The sequence below is a fragment of the Pelodiscus sinensis genome, chromosome 24 (genome assembly GCF_052426305.1).
Source record: "Pelodiscus sinensis isolate ZL-2025 chromosome 24, ASM5242630v1, whole genome shotgun sequence".
NCBI lineage: Eukaryota > Metazoa > Chordata > Testudines > Trionychidae > Pelodiscus > Pelodiscus sinensis.
Genome location: NC_143075.1, coordinates 9,774,529 through 9,800,690, shown reverse-complemented (window position 1 = coordinate 9,800,690; position 26,162 = coordinate 9,774,529). Strand labels below are relative to the sequence as shown.

General features: G+C 49.0%; 1 protein-coding gene across 1 annotated transcript in view; it reads right to left on the bottom strand.

Annotated features, from left to right (window-relative positions):
• Positions 1-26,162, bottom strand: part of ACAP3 (ArfGAP with coiled-coil, ankyrin repeat and PH domains 3) — a 218,547-nt gene that overhangs the window by 149,798 nt on the left and 42,587 nt on the right. Inside the window, 2 exon segments of the mRNA XM_089773021.1 lie at positions 10,631-10,691; positions 10,694-10,746. Coding sequence (XP_089629147.1) covers positions 10,631-10,691; positions 10,694-10,746 — 114 coding nt within the window.

The following is a 26,162-nucleotide window of genomic DNA, read 5'->3' as shown; positions in this document are numbered from 1 at the left end:
TGGCTTCTCAAGGCAAAGGATGGAGGGATCAAGTCCAAGATAGCCGGAGAGCTACCGCTGGGCCCGTTCCAATGGAAATCCTCCCCCGCCCTCCACTCCCTCAGATTAGGAGCCTCTTATCCCAGGGAGTGCTTACGTCTCAGGATTTCACTCCCCCCCTGCGAGGCATTTATCTCTGCAAACGTCCTGACACACCAGCGCGTGCTGAATCCTGCCAGGCAGCCAGCCAGCTTGCCCTGAACTTTTGCCTGTCTGGTCTAGATTTCCTCTCTGGATCCTCTCCGAAGACCATCTGTCCTCTGCAGGGGGATCAGACACAGATTCCTCCACCCTTCCCCTCTCCTCCCTCCATCTCGCTTCCACATGCAGCCTCTCTACCCCCGCACCACAACAAGAAGCTGCCGCCACCAGCTGGGCCCCGTGTATTAGAACTTCTGTGAGATGTCAGTGTGGGATCCTCAGGGCCGGTTGGGAATTCAGCTGTCCCCTGCCCTTCTGTGATTGCTAGTGCAAAAGGAAGGGGTATTTCTCCAGTCACTGCCAGCAGCAGCAGACACACACGCAGTAAATGTAAATGTTTCCCCAGCGCTTTGGCAATGTGTGCGACTTCTGAGCGAATGGCCCCGAATATGTGTCTCATTTCAGTGGCAGTGACTGTGCCTTGCTAACCTAGTCCTGGAGCAGGGTCTGAAGAAACTGGAGAGAGTGCGGCCTACTGGTTCAGAGTAGGAGCCTGGGAGATAGAATTGCTGGGTTCAGTCCTCTGGCTTGCACTGCGATCCTGGGGAACTCGTTGCTTCCCCCTCCTAGCCTCAGTTGTTCCATCTGTAAAGTGGGGATAATACCTGCTTTGCAGGGCTGTGTTGTGAGGCTTAACATCCCAGACCAAAGGGGCTATCGATGGGCAGTTATTATTATTTGTTACTATGACGACTGACAAACCCTTCTGGTGACGTACCTACAGTTACTCTGAGCACCAAAGCCCTAGCTCCAAATGCTGACCTGGCTTTTAAGCAATCCTGCTTGAATCAGGCCAATATAAAGCTTTCATTCACTACTTCTTAAATGCACCGAATTACTGTCAACAGCCACATCACAGCCACTGAGCCTTTCACAGCTGGTCCACACCGTGGCAACTCAGAACCCTGCAGCAACAAGAGACTTACCATTCTGTAGCTTTGCAAGCTCGGGACCCTGAATCCTTGTTAGCTGTGAGCAAAAAAGAGCCTGCAGTCACAGTGACTGGCAGTAGTGCTGGAACACTTTTAATAGTGGGGGGGACACACACCCTTAGCGCCGGGGCCAGGAGCAGGGCTGTGTCTCGAGGAGTGGGGGAATCTGGACAGAGGTAAGGGGGCCGAGGCAGGGGCCACAGCTGGAAGGTGGGTACAAGAGTGCTCGAGGAGCTCCAGGCATGGGGCTGGGAGCCAGGACCCCTCATGCAGGGCTAGCCATGGAGCCCCACATGAAAGCACTTAAACACTGCCCACCCCCCTAGTTCCCACGCCTACAGTGTCTGCAGCTGTGCATGCACACATGGGCTCCCCCATGCCAGCTGGTAAAGTCCAGGCTTGGGATGATGCCAGTAGCCTGACCTTTAAGTGACAGTGAACCTTACATAATGCACCTGGTCAGTGGTGTATGTCGTGCTGGCAGGTGCTTATGATGATCAAGTGATGCCTTAAAACATAAGACTCACTTACCTGGTCTGATCTTGTATGTGTTGGTAGATGTGTAAGGTGGTGGATGTCTTATCAACATCCTCTTTATAACTCCCCTCCAGTGTAAGCTCTGCACTTGGGAGGCCGCTCAGGAGAGATTCAATTGCCGCCCAGCTGATCAGCAGAGTGCCCACAGCCACATTTGTGGTGCATATCTGCACATGCCTTGGTGCACTTAGCAAAATTTACTCCGCCCACGGCTACCCTCCCATTCAGCTCCACAGGAGGCACCTGCTGATCATCCCAAAGGAGAGTGCAGCTATGAATTGTTAACTCGTTTCCCTCTCCTTTGTTAAATAAGGGTTAGGACATTTCCCACCAGCTGCCACTAAAGACATGAAGCCGCAGGGGCCTGCCCCCGCCCCTGCCTTTGCACCCCGATTCCAAAGGCACCAAACTGCAGACACAACAGAGCAGCAGAGAGCTCCTCTCACCGCCAAGACAAACACACTGCCCTGAATGGCCTGTAAGAAATAAACTGTACCAAGGACCAGGCTCCAACACAACAGCATGTGGCGGTGGAGTGTATTTACCTCAGCAAGGGGCAACCCAGGGCTGCATGAGTGGCCCTCCTTCATCTTACAGGGCCACAAGATTGTCGTAACAAAGACAGTCTCCCGGGAGAGGACAGTTTTGCTCGCTGCACTTGCACACCTTGAATTGGCGGGGGGGGGGGTACCCATTGCACCATCACAGTGCTTGGATTGGATGCACAGGGAGCTCCCGGCTCTCCAAGAGAATGTTGTGTGCAGACAGCACTCACCTCCCTTCACGTGCCCTGGCTTTACGTGTGTGTCACTTTAGTAACAACGGTAGGGAAAAAACGACAGGGAAGGAAACCAGCAGAATCTGGCACCCCTGTATGTGGGTAGCAGCAAACAAAATGTCTCATGGGCCACACACAGAACCCTAATGGGCCGCCTGGGGCCCACAGTTGCAGGTTGCCCACCACTGATGTAACTGATACCCAGGGAAAGCCTCAGTCTCTTCTGAGCGCTGAGTGGGAAGGAGTCCACCAGCATGGATAAAATAAGAGGAAACATTCTCTGAACAGAGGTCTAGGACATGCTCTATTCAGTGTTGAATCAAGTTCCAAAGAAACCCGGCTGGACTATGGCTCCAGAGCAGCTTTCAAGGCGGAACTCATGAACAACGGTCCCATTTATTCAGGGTTGGTGGTTCCCCGAGGAAAATCACGTTCCCTGAACTAGACGGTCAAAGGCTCAGACGGATGCAGCCTTGAGAGAACGGCGGCACCTTGGTGAGAACTCATGTTTGATCCCAGGAGAATGCTCATTAGGCCTGCGTCTGATCCTCACAGCAAAAGCAGAATGGACTTGGGAAGTACAACAGGGTTAGAAAAGAATGAGATGAGTTCATGGAGGATGGAGCCATCACTGGCTATTTGCCAAAATACTCAGGGATGCCCTCCAATGAGCTGGGTGTCCCTAAATCTCTGATTGCCAGATGGGATTGGGCGACAGGGGACAGATCACTGCCTAATTGCCCTGTTCCGTTCGTTCCCTTTGAAGCACCCGGTCTTGACCACTATTGGAAAATGCACACGGCTGCACAGACTTGAAAGACCCTTCAACTTTTCCTCTCTGGTCAGTTCTGCTCATCCTACCCCCACGCTGCCTCTGGGACCCATCACGCTCCTTACTTAGGGTTGCCAGATGGTTTCAACAAAAATACCGGACACACTTGACATTACATCACAATCTTCATTACATCTTATTTAGAAAATGCCGGACAGTTATATTTTGTCCTTTACATTTTCTCAATTTGTTTCCTGAACAGAAAGCTCAAATACTGGACTGTCCAGTTCAAAACCGGACACCTGGCAACCCTAACCTTACTTGGAAAGAAGTCTCCTGGCAAATGAATTGTGGTTCCTTAACCTCGCTGACCCCGAGCAAGACAGCGCAGCCTTTGGTTGCAGGGAGGGGATGCTATCAGCAGTGACGTTGCCAGCCATCCTTGGAGCTGGAAACATTAGAGTCCAAGAGCCAGCAGCACACTAGTTTCAACAAAAGCCTGTCCTGAAATAATAACCCAACTGGAGTTGACCAGGTACAGACTCACCAAAGCATCCTATGTTGGAAGAAGTACTGCCCAGGGGCATCGCTACTGCCAGGGTCGGGAAGGGGCTGGAATGGCAAGGGGTTAAGGATGAAAGTGGCTCCCTCCAGACCAGCAAAGAATGAGAAGCCTTTCAAGAATGAACTCTTGGCTGTTTCATTGTGGTTTTGTTTAACTGACTGTTCTGTAAGAGACTATTTCGGAGGTCAGGACTCCTTTGGCTGGCCAGAGCAGAGCTCTACAGCAGACTCGGCAAGGAGACAGGATTTAGTCATGGGATCCGGCTGACGCAGCGGTGAATACCGGGTGATGAATTGCAGAAGCACATGCTAGCTGACCACCTCAGCCCCGCTCTGCCCACTAATCAATTTCTGCCTGGATCACCCACTCCTTAGGCATGACCTGCATACGCTCAATACAGGTCGAAACTCTAAAATCCTGTACTCTCTGGTGCAGCAGGACCATAGATATTGCTGGACCAGAGAGCCCAGCTGGAAGTGGGGGTGGTCAGGGTCACAAGCCAGCCCCAGCTGGTGGCAGTGGGGCCAGCGGCTGAGAGCACAGCCCAGACCGGCAGTAGGGAGCACAGCCCCCGCCATACAAACAGACTATTCAAAGCATGTGATTTGTTGCCAAAAAGAGGCTGGAGTGCAGCTGATGCTAATTTTTCCTGAATGAATTAGGAAAGATTCTCAGCACCTGGTCCCAGTTAGCCTTGGATGGAGCAGAAACACAGGAGAGACACAGACCCAGAGAGATAAAGAGACTTGACCTCTCCTGGTCTGGGAAACTCCCTGGTTCAGGACTACTGAGGTCCTAAAGGTGCCAGACCAGGGTGGTCCACACGGAATAATTTGGCCATGCCAACCTCATTCCAATAAACCCCCCCAGGATGCACCCTCTTTCCACCCTCCCACCCATTTATCTGTCACTGATGTGCTGTACTCATGTAACATGGCCCTGATTGGGGTCAATATAACCCTGTGCTGGGTGCCCCCCACTCCATCCAGGATGTGGGTCTGTTAGGGTGTGTCTACACTGCACCCTTTTTCTGGAATAACAGCCATTATTCCGGAAAAACAATACTAGCGTCCACACAGCAATTACCTTGTTTCGAAAGAAAATCGAAATAACAGAGGGCTTTTTCCGACATTGGTAAACCTCAGTCCATGAGGAATAAGGCCTCGTCCGAAAAAGCTTTTTCAGACGAGGGGGTGTGTGGACACTCCTCTGCCGCTGTGTCGAAATAACTCCTCCCCAGGGCCATTCTAAAGTTATTCCTCCCCAGCGCTTCCTGGGGTTCTAAATCGAGGTAGCACGTCCACATTAGGCAGGGCCGGCCCACAACATTTTGGCACCTGAGGCAGGGAGCTCAAATGATGCCTCCATGCCCCCTTTTCTCCTGTCTGCCTGTTATGTCTCTTGTGCCCTCCTTCCTCCAGCACAGCACTCCACCGTCTCTGTGCATCTAGAGCAGAGAGAATACATACGCACCAAGAGCAGACACAATTTTTTACACTCTGGGTCCTAGAGGCGCCCTCCCCCCCCCCAGTCTGGCACCTGAAGTGGCCGCCTCAGTTCGCCTCATGGTAAGGCCAGCCCTGACATTAGGGGAGCCTGCCTTGGACTGATTTTGAGGCTTCCCTGTAGTGTGGACACTCTGGCTGCGTCTAGACTGGCAAGCTTTTCCGCAAAAGCAGCTTCCTACTGTCTGAAATCAGTGCTTCTTGCGGAAGTGCTATGCTGCTCCCATTCGGGCAAAAGCCCTCTTGTGCAAATGCTTTTGCGCAAGAGGGCCAGTGTAGACAACACGGTATTGTTTTGCGCAAAAAAGCCCTGATCACGAAAATGGCGATCGGGGCTTTCTTGCACAAAACCGCATCTAGATTGGCACAGACGCTTTTCCGCAAAAAGTGCTTTTGCGGAAAGGCGTCCGTGCCAATCTAGAAGCTCTTTTCCGCAAATGCTTTTAACGGAAAAACTTTTCCGTTAAAAGCATTTGTGGAAAATCATGCCAGTCTAGACGTAGCCTCTATGTCTAAGTAAGCTTTTCCGGAAGAAGCTTGCAGTGTAGATGCACCCTTATAGTCCATCCCCTGCCCGTAGAGCCTGGCTCTGCAGAAGAAGCAGCTCATGCTTCCACCTCTAGGGGCCACATTTCAATCCCAGGCAGCCCTCGCCGCAGAGAAATAAGCCATTGAGCACAGACGACCATAAAGGCCAATAGACAGCATCCAAAAGGCTTGCTTGGCTGTGCTGGGTGACCCTATTGGGACAGAACCTGACCTGGAGGGGTACTAGGAAGAGACACAAGGTTACACATTCTGCCTCAGCGGAGGCTGTGTTGCTTAATACAGTGTCACCAAACCGTCACTGACCCTATGGGAACCCATCACCCACTGAGGCAGTGTGGCACGTGACAGGCCCGGTCTGTATGGAGTGTGCTGCATGTCCCATTCGTTACCATGTCTCCAGGGCTGAAGGTGAAACACAAACCCAAGGGAGGATACAAGCCCAAGAGCAAATTGTGTCAGGAAGGCACCCACAGATGTATACGATCTGGAGACATTGTCCAGAGCAGCAGCCACTTGGCCTGTTTCTACCTCAGCTCTGTCCACCTTCCAGCTAGGTCCACAGCAGAGCTGGCAAGGAGACAGGGTTTAGTCATGGTATCCTACGTACACAGCGGCAAATACCGGGTGATGAAATGCAGAACCACATGCTGACTGGCCTCCTAAGCTGGAATTCCATCTTAGTCCTAGGACTTGCCTCTCGAGCTAGGTTCCAGCAGGGTCACTCAAAGTCCAAAATCAGTCTGAAGCAACGTAAACAAAAAACTCTTCCCTTTCCACCAGGAGATCTCCTAGGCACTGGTCTTCCCAGGACATGGGAACACTAAGGGCACAGATGGTCACCCCTGAAAAAACAGGATGTTGTTTACCAGGAGCACCTTAATGGTAATGATAAATATGATGGAGGCAGATGCTTTTGAGATGCTCCTTCTGACTTAGCCCAGTGCATTCTCTGGCTGGTTTCTGACCTGTGGGCCCGGCGTCCAGGGCAGTATGCAAGTTAGGTCCTGTTCTAAAAGCCAGTTTCATCATTGTGAATTGTTCCAGAGTATGGAGGGTAGCAAAAAAGGGGTTAACAGAGAAACATTAAAGCTCAAATTAAAGCTAGCTGCTTTTTTAATAATGCACTGAAAACAAAAACATAACCCTGAAAGATCCACATTCCCTGTAAGTTGTGCACTTGTGCGGCTACCCAGGAGACAACCAAATGCTGCACCGCTGATTAGCAGAGTGTCCACAGGTAGGTTTTTGTTTCTACCGGTAGCGCACATTCACACATGCCTCGGTGTATAAAGAACATTTATTCTGCACATGAATGGAAAAAAATCTTCACATGGAGGGAAAAGATTAGAGGGAACACTGTTTAAGATCTGAGAATTTCTCTATGGGCCACATCCCTTGTAGGCCACGGGATAAATGATTGTCCCTTCAGTGGTCTCTGTGGGGTCGTGCTGATGTTCAGCGGCTCTAGATCTGACCGACAGTGGTGGGTTTATTTTCCTCAGCAGAGTTGCACCTGCTTGCATTAGCGGTGGATTTGGCTCTGTGTCCCTGAGGCCTGCCACCACCTCAGTGCTTCCTGCCGTTCAGTGACAAAGCAGCTGCCCAAAGGCCTGTGGTCACGGATCTCACTTCACAAGGAGCCAAATGAAATGTGAGAGCTGCTTTTGTGCTCTGCCTGGCTGTCTGGGCTGGAAGTCACAGCTCCAGACAAAGTGGGGGGGAGTGTCCAAAGGGATGAGGAGCAAGCCCCACAGTACATCCAGCCGGTGAGGAAAGCAGCCAGGGCCCTTTCAGTATTTACTGGCTTGCTCTCAGCTAGTCACTGGGTACCGTATAGTCACAAGTCTAGTTAAGCGTAGGGATGTAAAATCCTGTTTAATTGGTTAACCAGTTAAACATTATGTTAATCAGTTAACCTGATTAAAGGGGGTGCAGCGGGGGGGGGGGAGTACGTTCCAGTCCCACTGGACTGAAGCATCCCCCCTTCTCCCTGCCTGCCAAGGCCTAGCCAGAGCAACCTCTGCCTGTGCTCCGGATGCAGGAGCAGCTCCTGCCTGCGGCGCACCCTGGCCTGCTGCAGACAGGGGCTGTTCCAGACAACTAAAGCAGCCCCTGCCCGTGGCAATTAGGGAGCTGCTCCAGCCCCCACCGATTAACGGTTAACTAGAACTCTGATGGCTTTTATGCCCTTTTATAAAGGACACGAAAATTTACCCAGCAGTGCTCAGCGGCGGGGAAAGGCCATGCACCCTGCCCACCAGCTGCTCCCTGGAGTGAGAGGGGGCTGTATGGCAGCCAGCAGCTGCTCCCCAGGGCAGGTTAGGGTGGCAGGGGGCCATGCTGCTGGCCAGCAACTGCTCTGTGGCAGGTTTACTGGTCATGCGTGAGTGTAACTGTCCCTGCTCTCACACTCCTCCCTTTCCATTTAACACGAAACAGTCACATTCCAGGCACATCCCATTGTCCTGGCACAGTCAAACTCTGACCTCGCTTTAAATTAGATAATAGGAAGCTACCTACCAAATTTGGTGGTCCTAGCTCTTCCCGTTTAGGAGGAGTTCTTGAACAAACGGACTCACAGGCGGATGGACAGACAGATGCACATTTCTAAACTATATAGTAAGACGAAAGCAAAGCCCCCAATTCAGCAGAGCATTTGATTACTTGCTTAAGCGCGCCTGTATTCGGCAAAGCACATAAGCCCATACTTAGCTTTAAGAACGTACTTTGGTCACATTGAAGTCAGCAGGTTTAAGCACACGCCTGTCCTTAAGCACATAATTAAATATTTTGCTGCGTAGCGGTGGATTGCTAAGGGGCCAAAACAAAAAAATGTCCATGTGAAGCCATTTGCAGCAAGAATGAGATCCAGTGATGTCTGGAGAGAAGCAGAGCAAGGAGTTACTGAAAGGTGCTGGTAGACATGCAGCTTTGGGTACCCAGTCATCCAGATTCTCTCAGATCAGGGAGTGAAACGCACATCTTGCTAAAACAGAAGCAAGGCGGTAAAGCACTGGGTGCTTTCCCCAGCAGGGGCGGATGAGAGTGCCGCGGGGCCCAGGGCAGCGCCGTGGGGCCCCGGGCAGCAAAATTTCGCGGGGCCCCCCCCTTTGACACAGCGCATGTGCCGTGGTGCCAAGGCGCATACGCGGGGCCTCGGGAAGTGCGGGGCCCGGGGCAGCCGCCCCGCTCGCCCTGCCCTAAATCCGCCGCTGTTCCCCAGTCAGGCTCCATGTGCCTTGCTTAGAATTAAAGAGAAATTTGGTGCACAATGTTCAAAAGGTGTGTTTGCTAACACATGGGCACCCAATATAAAAGTCAGCCACTAAGCCAGTCTCTTAATCCCAGCAGAGCATCTGAGACCAGACCTAGACAATGTGGGGAAAATATCAGTAGTTGCAGTATGTCAAACTACAGTTTTGCTAAGTTCCTATTAAAGGTTGAACCTTTCTAGTTTTCAGCACCCTCGGGATCTGACTGGTGTGGAACCAGAGAACTTGCTGGACCACGGGAGGTCAATATTGTCTAGCAGCATTACCAACACTTCCACTGCTTAGTGGGCTCTTAGCAGACATTTAGCTCTAATTTACCCCTAAATAACAGCACAGAACACTGAGAGCCAAGACTGGTGGCCGTAAACAAACTTTATGGGACCGTGAGAAACTTGGCCACATCCAGGTGGACATCCGGCTAACTAAAATCATGTCATACCCACAGATGTTGCCGGACCAGAGGGTGCCGGACCAGAGAGGTTCAACCTGTAATAAAAATATTCTCATGATTCTTTTTGTTTTTAAATGTCAGTAAAGATATGGGGCGGAAGGCGATTTTGTTTATTGGCGGGAGGGGAAGCAGCTAAACATCCCCAGATGTTTTTGAAACCCAGATGCAGCTACATGGGACTAATGCACGAGAAGTCAAATATGAAACCCGCAAGAGACAAGAATGTTGTGTTTGTCCTTGGAATAACAGTGCCAATCCAAAATATTCAAAATTCAGGAACCAGACTCCCACAAAAAGCTTTACAATTAACTTAAAACTCATGCAATATTTAAAAATAATACATCTGGAATTTTTACTTTATTTTTAAAAGGCTTTTGGGTTCAAATTTTTCTCTGAAACTGCCAGGGCCTAAGGATGAATTGGGCCCAAGATGTGAACCTGACCAGTCTAGATTCAAGAGTCTAATTGAGTCTCACAGCAGACTTGTCAAACCTAAGCAGTGAAATGGGGGATTATTTACAATATCCTACATATGTGATGGTGATAGCCAAGTGATAAATTGCAACACAGCATTGTAAACTCCTACTAATGAAGCTATTCAAGGCCTGAGCTGGACATGAAATTGAAACTGCCCAGTATTGATTCACTAACCTGAATGAAATGCAAAACATAAAGGGTTAAAAAGCAAATCTGAGTTCTAAAATTCTCTCTGTTTTCACAATTTAAGGTAGTTTCTATGCTAATGAAGGGAAGGAAGTTCTTGTAACAATTTTTTTTTAAACTTGACAGTGACTCTTTAAATGTTTGGCTCCCATTTTTGGTAAAAATATCTTGGCATAAAAATATACCCTGTGGAATCTCTTCTCTCTGCGTCAGGGCGTAATTACTACTGACATAATAGGAAGTCAACAGCTCCGTGGGTGCAGAACAGACCCCTTTTTAGCAAACAATTCCCAGCCCTCCACTCTATTATGCAGCACTGCTGGCCTGCATGCTAATTTTCAGACAGTTTCTGTGCTAAAAACTCACCAGAGATGGGCAGAAAACTTGGGGAAAATGTCATTATGCCGTATTAGGCAGACAACACTAATTCCACTCGCCTTCCATCTCGGGAAGCCAGGTTAGTTGGTCTGCAGATGTAGATACTGTTTCGTTTAGTCTATTTTGGATATTGCTGCAAATGTTCTTTTCCTCCCTATTCCCCCTTCTTCTTTCACACACACAATCTGGCATGACCAGCAGATTCTGACTAGAATACAAAGGGGTTTTGAAACGCACTGCCAGAGCTGTATGGGAAAAGCCAGATGCGGAACAGGAAGAGGGGCTGTCGGTCAGAAGTGATGTGCATTAGCAGAGCTGAAGGGGGGGGCAGTTATGTAACAATGGGGGGGAGTGGGGGCAACAGTGCATGAGAAGTGAGCTGCACTAACAGAGCAAGGGGAAGAAGCACGCCAGCTTCTGCAAACAATTCTTTCTTTCCCCTCTTAGGGCCAGATTCTCAGCTGGTGTAAATCAGCATTGTCTTTAATGAAGCTAAGCCAGCTTACCACCGTGGAAGACGTAGCCCATAGACATTCACCCTGCACTTTGCTCACTGAAAGGGAGTTTTGCCATTTACTTCAACCTGTCCGGGATGGCGCCTTTTGTTTGATTCCGCGCCCCCTTTTTCTTTCAAAATGGCAGCCCCGGCCTGTTACATAAGCTCGCCTGCCAGCTGGCATTTTCAGCCGTGTTTAAAGAGTGGGAAATAGAGACGGTATCGGCAGCAGGACGTTACTAGTTTCAAGGCAAGGCCGATGACAAATATTCCAACGATACCCTGCCTGAATGCCGATCATTAGTGTCCCTCTGACTGTAATGACAGTGATAAATATCTCCCCGTCCACATAACCAGCACAAACATGCTTCCTTTCTTATTCCCATTGAGTCTGGGAGAGGCAGCTACACTGGCCGTCTGCTCATCCCTAGACTTGATTGTGCGTTTTTAGCTCAGAATTGCGTGGGGAACACTGAAGTGCTTGAGAGACCCTCACCCCTGCCACGGGAATTCAGGTGTGAGCCACAACGCTAGCACTACGAGGAGTCCTTAACAACTAACAGATTTATTTGGGCCAAACCCCCACTTCAGGTCAGATCCGCTGATGGGAGTGAGAGTGGTAAAGGGGGCAACTGCCCCAGAGTCCGGCAATTCTAAAGGGCCCGGTGCTCCTGGCCACTGCAGGCAGCCCTGGGCCTTTTGAATCCCCACAAGAGCACCACCTGGCATGCTCCTGGCACCTTTAAGGGCTGGGGAGGGGGCGTGGTGTGCTCCAGAAGGTGCTGAGAACTGGCTGCTCCTGGCCCCACCCCTTCCACCTGAAGCCCCACCCCTTCCACAAACACAGCGCTGGGCCCCTTCCACCTGGCCCGGGGGGTGGCATGGGTGTCAGCTCCCCTCCTTCAAGTAAATCTGTTAGGGTATGTCTACACTACCCCACTAGTTCGAACTAGTGGGGTAATGTAGGCATACCGCACTTGCAAATGAAGCCTGGGATTTGAATTTCCCGGGCTTCATTTGCATAAGCGGGGAGCCGCCAATTTTAAAACCCCGCTGGTTCAAACCCCGTGCAGCGCGGCTACACGGGGCACGAACTAGGTAGTTTGAACTAGGCTTCCTAGTTCGAACTACCGTTACTCCTCATTTCACGAGGAGTAACGGTAGTTCGAACTAGGAAGCCTAGTTTGAACTACCTAGTTTGTGCCCCGTGTAGCCGCGCTGCACGGGGTTCGAACCAGCGGGGTTTTAAAAATGGCGGCTCCCCGCTTATGCAAATGAAGCCCGGGAAATTCAAATCCCGGGCTTCATTTGCAAGTGCGGTATGCCTACATTACCCCGCTAGTTCGAACTAGCGGGGTAGTGTAGACATACCCTCAGTCTGGAAGGTGCCCTAGAATTCCTAGTTGGTTTTGCGGATACAGACTAACACGGCTGCCCCTCATATCTGAACGCTAGAGCTGTGTTCTGTTCATCTGGGCTCCCCCAGTTCTCCCTGCACTGTGAGATTTCCTTACCCACCGCCCAACCTAGATCTCGCTGGCCATGGTGGGCTAGCATTTTGCTCTCCATTGCCCAACATTGGACTGCGGCAGCCAGCACTGGCAGGAGCAAAGTCACAAGCACCCACCTGCAGCAGAAGCCCTTCTGGGCCTGGTTAGAAGACACCAGGGCAAATATTAACAAGGGCTCAGTTCCCAGCGAGGCACCTATCTCAAAGTTAGATTTTCAACCCTGCTCAGCAATGGGCAGCTCCCGCTGGGTGTGCGTGGGTAGATATTCCAAATAGGGGTGTAAAATCCCATTTAATTGGTTAACCAGTTAAACAATGTTTAATCAGTTCACCAATTAAAGGGGGGCTGGAGCAGCCCACTCGCCTGCTGTGGCAGGGCTGGAGCGCCCCTGCCCGCGATGGGCCCCATGGGGCTGGAGCAGCTCTCTGCCTGTGTCGGGTGAGGAGTTGGTCCCTCCCCACCCCTGGTTAACTGGAACCTGTATCCCTCCCCTGTTAAGGATGAGGCGTACTGGTTAACCAGTTAACCATTCACATCCCTTCTTCAAAATCGCTCCACACCCAGCTGCCTGTGCTCTTTAGAAAATCTTTCCTATGGTTCTTAAAATGCCCTTGGCCAGGCTGAGTGTCCCCATCACTGGGGGGTTATAACACTGCTAATGAAACAGTGGAAGGTCTTAAAGAAAAACTCACTTGCAGCCACTGAATTGGTGGCAAAACTAAGTGACTTCATATATTCATAGGTGTTGTTGCCAAAGGGGACTATCTTGGCTGGCCGGCATAACTCCAGCCACCGAATTTCACCAGCTGATTCCTGGGGCAAGCCTTTATCATCTGGCTGTGTTAGGGCAGCTCGTTCAGCAACACATCCAAGGGGACCCATATTGAGCCAACATGTTGAGCTGGTCAGACATTTTCCTGCAGAATGTTTTTCCGGCTGAAAATGTGGCTTCTTCTAAATCAAAATGTTTTATGGGAACAGGTTGATTTCGACAAAACTTTCAGCCCACCCAAGCAGGCTCCTGATGGATTTCTGATTTCCTGACAGGATAATGGTGCCAGACTTAACATCTCAGCAGGTAAAGCAGTAGGCTTCATTCATCCCCATTTGCATCTCTCCCAGAAGCTATCCTCGTGCTCCTCCCCACTGACAGCAATCTTAAACATTCACTGCAGTACCATCTACTCTAGCTTTACTTTCCAAAGTTTCCTCAGTCATAAAGAACTTGGGGGGCAGGGTGTAGTTCTCATGCCCAGGAAAGGCTTTTGCAGAGCTCTGCTCTGTCCACTAAGAAGATAAATGAGTGGCTGCAAGCCTCCAAGTTCAAACTCTGCCATTTGTTTTTCCAAATCCACACCTTTCACCTCCCACGAGGCTAGACTTCCTTAACCGGCGAGCAGCAGGAAAACGCCTTGCCATGGATGAAAGGTACAGACACAAAGACTCCCTGTCTACAAGACTGAAAAGTGTCATGCTTCAGTCCCATCCATCTAATCATCCACTGATCCACTCAACATCCTTCTACCCATCCATCCATCACTCCAGCCATGCCCTGAAAATGGATTCCCTGCTACGCGGCCTTTCCTAAGGACAGGAGGAATGTTATGAAGATGAGGAGAAGCCCTGTAGCCTAATATGTTGCCTCTTTCATGTTTATTTTAATCCCACCTTCTTGTTCTGCCACCATTTTTTCCCTCGTCAGTTGGGGGTCTCAATCTCCTGAGTACAAATGCAACACTCCACTTTCACTGAGGAGAGTTGATGGGCTCAGGTGTTGAGGGGAGGTGGGGTTTTTGGCTTTCGGCTCACTTGTTCAAATCCACCTGGACAGAACTAGTGGCCAAAGATTTCCAACATTTATTCTAACAGCTGCTGAGCAGCCCATGTGAAATGGCTTTTGGGAGGTGCCTTCTAATCCCCAGGAGATCATCTTACCCATCAACACATTTGCCGCTCCCTCGGCATAGAAGTCGAGGATTGAATGGAGAACCAACTCCCCCTTCCTCCTCCAGGGGAGTTGATGCAGCTGCTCTCATGAATACTGAATGAGTATACAGACAGTGTCATGATTCAGTCTGGCCTAAGTCTATCATGTGCCAAATGTTTCCTGGCTTGCAAGAGGAAGGAATCAGTCTGTCTTCTCAATGCAATGATTCTTCAGAACAGAAAGAGCCACGTTTCCATCTGCCTGGGAACCAGTGTTGGTGTTCCAGATGCCCACCATCATGTCCTCTAATTTTTTCCTATTCATGTGCAGAATAAATTTTGTTATGCACATCAAGGCACATGCAGATGTGCACCACCCATAAACACACGTGCTGCCAGCTGTTGGCGCTCTGCTAACCAGCTGGGTGCCATTTGAATCTCTCCTGGGTGGCCACCCAAGCACTCAGCTTCAGGGAACACTGAGGCCCACCCTCTGATAACTCCCAACTGTGACATCTCCTTCCTCTTGGCAGAAACACTGAACTTGAGCAAACTGAGACAACAGGGTGGGCTTACAGAAGTGGCGTAGGCAGCAGTGAAGCCAGTAGTATATCAGGGTATGTCTACACTACAGCGCTAATTCGAACTAACTTAGTTCGAATTAGTTAATTCGAACTAAGCTAATTCGAATTAGTGCACCCAGACTTAAAAACTAGTTCGAATTAGCATTTTGCTAATTCGAACTAGCATGTCCACATTTAGTGGACCTTGAACTGAGGTTAAGGCTGGCCGGAAGCAGTGCCGGCAGGGCATCAGATGAGGACTTAGAGCGTGGAGCTGCTGTCTCAGGCTAGCCGAGGGCTGTGCTTAAAGGGACCCGACCCCCACCCCGGACAGACAGTTCTCAGGGGTTCCCCGCTTGCAAAGCAGTCCTGGCTTGGAGTGCCCTGAGTGCCCACACTCGGCACATCACAGCACTCGGCCATCAGCCCGGCTGCACTTGCCGCAGGCTACCATCCGAGGGGGGGGGTCAATCAAGGGGCTTCAGGAGAGCTTCCACCCCGAGGAGCCCGCAGCGCCACCCCAGTCCTCCCCATCGGGGGCTCATACCCCATTCCTCCCTCACCTCCTTCCACTTACCCCTCCCTAGCCCCCCTTCCTGGGATACAAAATAAAGGACACGTGGTCAAAAATAGAAAGGGTGGGAGAGGGGAGGGCAACTAAAATGATCAGGGGTTTGGAACAGGTCCCATATGAAGAGAGGCTAAAGAGACTGGGACTTTTCAGCTTACAAAAGAGGAGACTGAGGGGGGATATGATAGAGGTGTATAAAACCATGAGTGGGGTGGAGAGGGTGCATACAGAAAAGTTCTTCATTAGTTCCCATAATAGAAGGACTAAAGGACACCAAATGAAATGAATGGGTAGCAGGCTTCAAACTAATAACAGAAAGTTCTTCTTCACAAAGCAAATAGTCAACCTGTGGAACTCCTTGCTGCAGGAGGCTGTGAAGGCTAGAACTAGAACAGAGTTTAAAGAGAAGTGAGATAAAGTCATGGAGGTTGGGTCCATGGAGTGCTATTAGCCAGGGGGTAGAAATGGTGTCCCTGGCCTCTGTTTGTGGAAGGCTGGAGATGGATGGCACGAGACAAATGGCTTGGTCATTGTCTTCGGTTCATCCCCTCCAGGGTACCTAGTGTTGGCCACTGTCGACAGACAGGCTACTGGGCTAGATGGACCTTTGGTCTGACCCAGTACGGCCATTGTAAGCTCAGGGCTCAGGGTCGGGGGTCTCAGTGGACCATCTTGTTTTTCATGCAAACCTGCTCCTGGGTGGCCAGGCTGGCAGCTATCCTGCCCTAGATGGCCACTTTCCTGTGCCTAATGCGGAGGTCGTGGACGAGGTCCACAATGTCTGGACTAGAGCAGGTGGGCGCCTGCCTCTTGCGGACCCGGGCAGGCTCCTGGGAGCCGCCAGCCTGGTCCCGGGAAGAGAGGGAGGGCTGGGTGGCAGCGGGTGGCTGGCTCGAGCCGTGCCAGGTGCAGGGTCTGCTGGCTGGGTTCTGGCAGGCTTGCACCTGGCATGGGCACCGTAGCCAGCCCGTGCCCCTTTAAGGGCTCCAGGGCCGGGAGGGGGGCAGAAGAGTTTCCCTGGTGGTGCCCAGAGTGGCCACCAGGGCAAGCTGCGGAGGGCTAGCCTCCCACTAGTTCGAATTAAGTGGCTACACAGCCCTTAATTCGAACTAGCTAATTCGAACTAGGCGTTAGTCCTCGTAAAATGAGGTTTACCTAGTTCGAATTAAGCGCTCCGCTAGTTCGAATTAAGTTTGAACTAGCAGAGCGCTAGTGTAGCGCCTATCAAAGTTAATTCGAACTAACGTCTGTTAGTTCGAATTAACTTTGCAGTGTAGACATACCCTCAGAGAGCAGTCCGGGCAGTAGGTCCTCATGCAATGGCAATGCTGAGAGCTGCATGGCTCTCCCAGGCCTGGAAGAGCACAAGGTACATCAGATCAGGCTTTAAGCAGAGTCTGGTGCTTGGGAAAGTGTAACACCAGCAGACCCCAGTCATCTGTGGGCTGAACTGAACCTGGGACCTCTGGAGCATAGTGCAGACTTAATGAACCATCACCATGCCACGGGAGGAAAGTTGGTGTTGTTATATGTTATGGTTAGTTTGGAAAAGAGAAACCTGAGAGGGGACATGAGAGCAGTTTTCAAGAACCAAAAAGGGTATTAGAAGGAGGAGGAAGAAAAATTGTTCTCCTTGGCCTCTGAAGCAATGGGCTTAAACTGAAGCAACGGAGGTTTAGGCTGGACATTAGGAAAAACTTCCTACCTGTCAGGGTGGTTAAACACTGGAATAAATTGCCTACGGGGGTTGTGGAATCTCCATCATTGGGGATATTTAAGAGCAGGTTAGATAGGCGTCTATCAGGGATGATAGTTGGTGGTTGGTCCTACCATGAGGGCAGGGGACTGGACTTCATGACCTCTCAAGGTCCCTTCCATTTCTAGTGTTCTGTGATTCTATGAGATCACTGTGGGAGTCTAAAAGGGTGCGTCTACACTGCACTGTCGGTCGAAATAAGAGACACAATTTGAGCTGTGCAAATTGCGTATCCTATTTCAATCTTATTTTGAAATAGCTTATTTCGTAATTTGGCACTTTCTACCCAAAGCCAAATTTCAAAATTACCTGCTATTCCAAAACATCCCTTACTCCTGGTGGATTGCGGTCCTCTTGATTTCTTCCGGTTCTAGTGTTCTGTGATTCTATAATTCCCCCACCTTATCTGAGGGACAAGGGCTTATTCTCCATCCACTTACACCCGTGCAATCGGGGGGGGGGGGGCGATGCCACTGACATTAATGCAATTACACTGATGTACAAGCAGCGTGAGAGGAGAATCAGGGAGTGAGTGTTGCAGGGCGAGGCGCTGGTCCCTGGGGGGATCATCTCAGCCTCCCCTTTGCCATACACAGGCGCTGACGGGGCATTCTAGGCAGAAGGGAGCCCGGGCCCTGCGCCAATGGGATTACAGGACCGGACTTGGGGAATTGTCTGTGACTCATTCTTTTCCTTGATGAGCAGCACACTGAGGACTTCTCCTGTGTCTTTTTCCTGTTGCATGATTCCACCGGCTCGCCCTAGGACATGGAGGGGGCGGTGACCTTATGCCAGACATCAGTTCAGCCCAGAGAAGTTATGGAACCTGCCCAAGGCCACGCCGTGTGGTTGGTATCTATCCCACTCTCTTTCTGTCAGCCCTGCGTATCCCTTGTTCGCCTGTCTTACCTTTCCATGGGATTCCTTGGCAACCATTCATATCTACTGGGTTAACTACAATCAGGTATAATTATCATGATGTCTAAGGGAGGTGTGAAGGATGTCTGGCTGCCTACTAGCCTCTGTGCCCCATGCAGATGGTCACAGAGCCTTATTGCCCATGGCTCTAATTGGTATCCGATAGCTGTGCTTCCAGCTTAGCCAGGGTAGGGCCTGGTCATACCTGCCATGTAACCTAAAAGCAAAGGAAGCACCAACTCCAAGCAAATATAGCTGAAGAGGAGACAACGGACAAATTATTTGGGTGCTATTGATCATCCGGCAGTGTAACACATCCTCATATAAACGCCAGAGCACTGTAGGAAAATGTTGGATTTTCGCAAACCCAAAATGGGAGAAACGTCCTGTTTGGGTCAACTGTAACGTTTTGCTTCAGTTTTCTAAAAGTATTGGCTTACGTTTCTAAGTGAAATGTCGGCTTGTACCAGAAAACCAAACAGTTGTTTAAAAAATGTCAAAAGGGGATATTTCAAAATGTTCCTAACCTGTTTTCAACATTTTTCTCAAGTCAATAAATTCTTCCGCTGACAAATGTAAAACAACTGGGACTTTTCAGTTTAGAAAAGAGGAGATTAAGGAGGGAGATGATAGAGGTCTATAAAATCATGACTGGTGTGGAGAAAGTGAATAAGGAAAAGTTATGTTCCCATAACATAATATGAGGGGTCACCAAATTAAACAAATTGGTAGCAGGTTTAAAACAAATAAAAGGAAGTATTTCTTCATACAATGCACAGTCAACCTGTGGAACTCCTTGCCAGAGGATGTTAAGAATTCCAAGACTATAAGAAGGTTTAAAAAAAAAAGAGCTAGATAAATCCATGGAGGATAGGTCCATCAAAGACTATTAGCCAGGATGGGCAGGAATGGTGACCCTAATCTCTGTTTGTCAGAGGCCAGGAATGGGTGACAGAGATGGGATCACTTGATGGTTCCCTGTTCTGTTCATTCTCTTTGGAGGCACCTGTCAAACACGACACTGGCCTCGATGGACTTTTGGTCTGACCTAGTATGGCCATTCTTATGTTCTTGAATTTCAGTTTCACTGAATTGGCATTTTTCGATGGCAACACCGTTTCACTGAAAACCTCCGACCAGCTCTTGTACATATATATGCCACTACATGCACACAGATTAATAGTTTTGATGCCAGCTCCCCAATGATTCACCTAAGACCCCTCAGTGAAGTTGGTCTCTGTCCTGCCTTCCGACCCTTGCTGTCTTTTGTAACTATTCTAACCTTTCTATGGGACTGCATGATTAAATCAAAAGCACCTGACTCAGGCTGAATGCTTGGTGCAAAAATAAATAAATAAATAAATAAATAAGACTCCTTTGTGCTAAAATAACTGTTATTTTTCTTCAAAAAAATGTACAGAAACAGCCCTGTTACTTCCATTGCCGAGCTGTTCTCAGAGGACGTCTGGAAAGGTTTTTTCCTCTTGCCAGGAGAAACAAATGTCTTCTCCCAGAGGGGGCTGCAGTTAGGCTGGGTTCTCAATATACTCACTCTGTCCTCCTCTCCCGCTCTCTTATTCTTATCTGCTTCACAAGGAAAACCACAAATGGACTCATGACTGAATTAGATTGATCTTTGTGAGAGTTCTGGTTTCCTTTCCGGACACTGACTTCCACCCCCGCCAGGCAGACTACATTCTCTCCCTTTGCATACACCCATCCCAAGCCCAAGGCCTGAGCTTTCACCATGTAAACACAGGCAGAAACCGGCCTGATAACCAATTACTATGGCCAAAGCCAGTGGGAGTTGCATGGAGAGAGAGAGATGAGGGCATGTTTCCTTGCTCTACTTTGAAAGCAGTTCTTTGAAAAGTAAAACAAACTGAAAACTCTAAACACACTGTACTGTGGCACTGATGGACACACGCAGAAGCCAAGATACATTTGGTGCTTGTAGATTTATGATGTCCAAGATGTATGTGTTTGCCTATTGGGCCTGTCCTAAACAGATGCCTGGGGTATATCCTTCACATCAAATGGCAAAGCTTTGTCACAAATGAGAAGCTTTGGAACAGAGCAGGACAAGAACCACTTGACATTCAAATCAAGAGAAGAAAGTGAGGATGGCTAGGCTACACTCTCAGAAAAAACATCATCCAGCATAGTGTGTCAAGCTCTCACGTGGAACCCGCAAGGAACACGCAAAAGAGGAAGACCTTAGGTAACGTGGAGAAGATTTACTGAGATCGAAGGACAACAACTGGGGTACTCCTGGAGTCAGCTAGCAGTTTTGTCTAAAGACAGAGTGAAGTGGAGGAGACTTGTAGATGACCTATGCTTCACTCGGAGTACAAGGGTTTAAGAAGAAGAATGACATGTTTCCAGAGGGCCAGTCATCAATGTAGCTAGGATATATAGCCCTACAGTGTGCATTATCTGTTGCAACAGATGAGTAAGATAAGGCTGGAATTTAAAGCTTTCCATGTGAATTTCTGGGTTGGGTAGTTTTACAACTGGCCCTTCCTAGCTACTTTTGGATTCTTTCACTGGTATTTTAATTAGCAATTAGTGATAATAATAATAAAGACATTCCCCTCTTTGGCATCTAGCACTTCCTGAAGCCCAATATATTATAGATCAGGGCTACTCAACACGCAGCCCGCGGATGGAAGCCAAAACAAAAAAGTAATCATTATAATGATCTTCAGTTGATATGTGTTTTAGTAGTTAAATTCCTGGACTGTCATTGCACATTAAAAGTGCTGTCATATGGGTGGAAATAGGGTAACTATTGCATTTTATTAATATCAGCAGAACTGACTTAAATGGGGCCTGCATGCTGTGTAGTCTTGCCTTAATCTTTGTATTCATGCCCGTCAGTGTGAAAGAAGCTATTTGCATATATTTGCATATGTATTTGCATGTATATGCAACCACACTTAAGTTGCAGCCCTCGACACGTGCTGTGAGTATCATTATGGCCCTCGGGGATTCCAAAGTTGAGTAGCACTATTATTGATCATAGCAGAGCTATCTGATTGGTAGCATTCTCACCATGGTGCTACAGTCATAGTTTCTATTCATAATTACCCTCCACTGACATTGTGACATAGTATGAGTAGAAATACTGTCCTTCACATGAGAGATCAAACCAGGGGAACCTTGATGTGGTCCAAGAAGAGGAAAAGGATTTGGCTAAAGATGGGCTAGTGGGTAGATCACTGGGAGGCTAGAAGTCTGGGTTCAGTGCCTAGCTCTGTTATGTATCCATATCCCCTTCCAATGTAACAGAAGTTGGGTTTAGCAACTTTAGGACTTTTTGTAAATCTCAGCCTTAATCACCCCAGGCCAGGTTCTTACATGTATTTAGGGCACTGAAAGATGGAGATACGGTGCCCAAGGGGTTCTCAGAAGTGCTTAACTCCCTTTAATTTCAACAGGAGAGAGGCCCCAAGGTGCTTTTAAAAACCAGGCACCTGTCTGCCGCATTGTGCATCTTTCAGAATCTGGATGCATTGGGCGTCTTTCAGAATCTGGCCCTCGGGACGAATCTCCTCAGTTATAAAATGGGGCTGTGAGGAGAACTTCATTAATGTGTGCAAAGCTCCGCTATTGCAAAGACAGGGTGGGGGGTACCTCCTCAATGGAAGAGTTCATGACCCCATTGAGAATAACTGAGGTCTTTTGACAACTGCCCTTGCAGCCTCCCTTCACCCCTGAAACAGATTCTCTTGCCCAAGGCTAAGCAAGAGCGATTTCACGTCCAAGGCTGCTGCATTTGCCCACTCAGTCGTCGCACTGCCAGCATCTCGCTCGCTGCATTGCAGCTTGCTCTGGGTTGACATTGATTGCATAAGATTCTATATTAAACTTAGAGCTGCTCAAAGAATTTTCGACTGTCAACTTGTCAACGGCAACACATTTTGTGGCAATTAAAAAAAAATATTTAGGAAAAAACAAACAGAATGGAGTGTTCCCTTTCAACTGCTTTTCATTTCATTTTCCATGTGGAAATGACTTTGGGGAGCATTTTACTGTATACAAGGGGTCAGCCTGTGGGCCACATGTGGCCCTTCCGAGTTCTGTATGTGGCCCACCAGACATTTTGTTTATTGTTGCCCACGCATGGGGTTGCCAGATTCCGCTGGTTTCTATCCGCATAGTAAACGATGTTACTAAAGTGATACACACGTAAAGCCAGGGCACGGGAAGTAAGGTGCCTGCTCATTGCACCTGACACGGACTGTGAGAGTCATGTGCTCCCTCTGCATCCAATCAAAGTGCTGCTACGGTTCCATCGGCACCCCCTGCAAATCCTAGATACGCAAGCACAGTTAGCAAAACTCCCTTATCTCGGGAGACTGCCTCGGTTCCGACAAGCTTGTAGCCCCCTGAGATAAAGGAGAGCCACTCAGAGGTCAACTCACTAGCCTACGCTGCCTATCATTGCGGTATATTCAAATATAACATTTTTAAATGGTCAGAATCAGAGCACAGCATTTTGATCTTACCTATACAGAACATTTCAATCCACATGAAACGAATCCCTCAGGAACAGTCCACTTTTTTTTTTTTTTCATTTTATTGCAAAAATGGAACAATTTCAAAACTGAGGAAAATCCTGCTCCCGCTCAGCTGTAATTAACCTGCAGCTCTTCCTTATGAATTGGCACTAGTTTGAAGACCCATCTGCGCTACAGGTTAGTAAAACTCTACTGATTTCCAGAATAAGAACTGGCAAGCGGAAGAGAAGGATTTCACACCCTCGCGCCCTTAAATGAGGATGAAGCATTTAATTAGGAGCACTGCCTATGCGTTAATTATATTCTTTATGTGTGGTTATTAATATCCCTTTGCATGACTCATCAAGCCTTGAGCTATATTTTTTTCTATAGTGGTCTGAGTCATGATTTAAGTTTTTATAGGATCTCTCTATATTTGACATATTCAGGAACAAATAAAATGGGTTCCCAAAGTTAAAGGGGAACAAAAGAAGAAGATTATTTTTATTTATATACAGTAGCACCTAGAGCAATGGTGGGCAAACTGTGACTCATTGGGGTTCTGTGTGTGGTCCATCGGACATTCTGTTTACATTGCCAACATGTCGAGTTGACAGATTCGACTGGTTTCCATCCACGTACAGTAGTTATTTTCCTAACAGTGTTACTGAAGTGACACACACATAAAGCAAGAGCACATGAAGTGAGGTGCGTGCTGAGTGGACATAACATTGACTGGGAGAGCCATGCGCTTCCTCTGCATCCAAGCAAAGTGCTGCTACAGTTCAATCAGCACCCCTTCCCCCCAAATTCTAGGTACACAAGTGCAAGTAGCAAAACTACCCTATCTCAGGAGACCATATTGGTTCCAACCCTCTTGCAGCCCACTGAGATTAAGGAGGGCCCCTCAGGCCACCTACTCACTAGCCTAGGTTGCCCATTGCTGGACTAGAGTTCTCAAAGAGGATCAGAGCCCCATTGTACCAGGTGCTGTATAGCCACCTACTATAAGATGAGTCCTTGCCCCAAGAATTAACCTTTTCTAGACACAATGGACAAAAGGAGGGCGATAGAGGCACAGCCAGGGGAAATGATTCATTCAAGATGGCCAAGTAGGTGAGTGGCAAAGCTCGGAATAGAACTCCTGGGCTGGTATCATAGGGCAGAGGACTGGACTTGATGACCTCTCGAGTTCCTTCCAGTTCTAGTGTATTCTATGATTCTGTGCTCTGCCTCTTTTATAATTAGAACTCAGCTCCCCCGCAATGAATAAAGTTAAAGAGCCACAGGGAAGAGGCTCTAACATGCTCTGACATCAAGGCTGTCAGACTGTGGAGCCTCTGTCCGCTGCATCCTGCATCTTTACTTTTCTAAGAATTTCCCTCATGTGGTGAAACCAGCAGCCATTTTGTCCTCCAGGCTGTGGCAACCCAGTTCAGAAGGGACATGTGCACACTGCATTCTCTCACCAAGTCTCCTGACTGTGGTTCTTTCTTGATTTTTGTGGTTTTCTTTACACTAGAATAAAAGTGAGTTGAGTCTGAAAATGTGTGAGCGGAAAGCACCGAATGAGGCATGGTGGAGTTGGGATGTGGCATTGGAAAGATCGCCTGGTTCTCCGGGGCTCTGGGTCCTTCCCCGAGCTCTGCAAGTTCGAAGATTGCTGCTCTTTCCTAAAATGTCTTGGCCAGCCTGCAAATCTCTGTTATAATCCAGCCCCGCTTCTGCTAATGGTACCTTTGTTTCCTTTTCTTCTCGACAAGTGACAAAGCAGGAATGCTGCGGCCGCTGCTGCTTTACATTCCTCCCCGTCCCACAGGAAACCATAAATCCAAATAAAATAACAACATACAGAGAGAACTTGAACCTGATGGGCAGCTCTGTGCGTTTCATTCAGCCTATGGCCAGAGGAAAAGGGAAGGGATCGGAGAATCTGTCAGAACTGGCCACGTTTCCATAGGGATCAAACCTAAATGGCCTCTCCATCTAGGCTGAGGGCAGCGCCGCTCCGGGGAGATGGGGCAGAGGATGCCGAGAGATGGTTCTGCTCGCAAAATCGTCCCCTATACCTGCTCTCTGAAGGGGAATATAAAATCCCCAGTTTGTGGCTTGCAGGGCAAGAGTTAAATAAACTTCCCACAGGTGCCTGCCCTCACTGCAGGGGACCCAGCTGGAGAAGGAGCAGAATGCAGGCTGGACTCAGCTGTGGCTAATGTTCCAATTAGGGGGAGAATCCAAGCAACACAAAAAGAGGAGGGCTGGAGCAAGCTGTTTTCTTTCCTGCAGACGGACCCCTGAGCCTTCTGTTACCTGGAGAGAGCTGGCAGGAAGACCCCTTTGCTGGGTTTGGAACTGGCTACTTTCAGACGACTAGTGGCCTATTTGCCTTTGATCCCTAACCCTCCACATTGGGAGATGTTTCTCCTGCACCTGACCTTGACCCATCTAACCTGGCGAATGGGGGAAAAGCCACATGCTGATCTGCTCCCCGGATACTTCCCTTACAGGGCTGGTTCCATAGCAGCGAGAGCAGGAAAGCACAAGCATTATCCCCTCTCCCTCCAGAGCAATGGCTGGGGGGTGCTGTGCTGCTTACGGTACTGTGGCGCCTGCCCTGAGGCTGAACAGAGGCCTCCAGCACCCTCGAGTCAGCACTGACCCTTTCTAAAATAGAGCCAGCACAGGGCAGGCCTTGTTGGCAGCCCTTGCTTTGTGGATGGGATTTAAGCAGCCCTGGAAAACGTGTTGGGTTCAGCGTCACTGTGCACAGCGATCCTTGCAGCGCTGCAGACTTGATGCAATGAACTTGGTCTGCAGCCAGGTAATAGGAAGTGAACTGCATGGCTAGTCGCCTTGGCCTTTGTGATTATATACCTGCTTTATAGTTGTCCATTGCCTACGCTGGCTATGGCTTGGGTCTAAATGCTTCCTCCAGCCTGCTGAACATAGCATGGACCGGCATTGTTCCGAAATGAATCATGATTCTGGCCAATAGACGATGGGGTGATGTTTAGTTTGGCCAGGTTATAATTTACTTTTAATGAAGGTCAGGCTAATTCCACACTCATCTGATCACTTCCCTGCTGACTAACACAGGAAGTGGTCAATTTTGCTGTAAACTTCCTAGGTATATTTAATTCTGCCTTAATGGGAAAGAGAGGGGAGGATGAACTAGATCTCTCGAGGTCCCTTCCAGCCCTATATGTCTATGATTTTATGTAGACATCTGCCATTTTGTTCTCAGATTGTTGCAGCATGTTAAAGGGGAGATGCATGC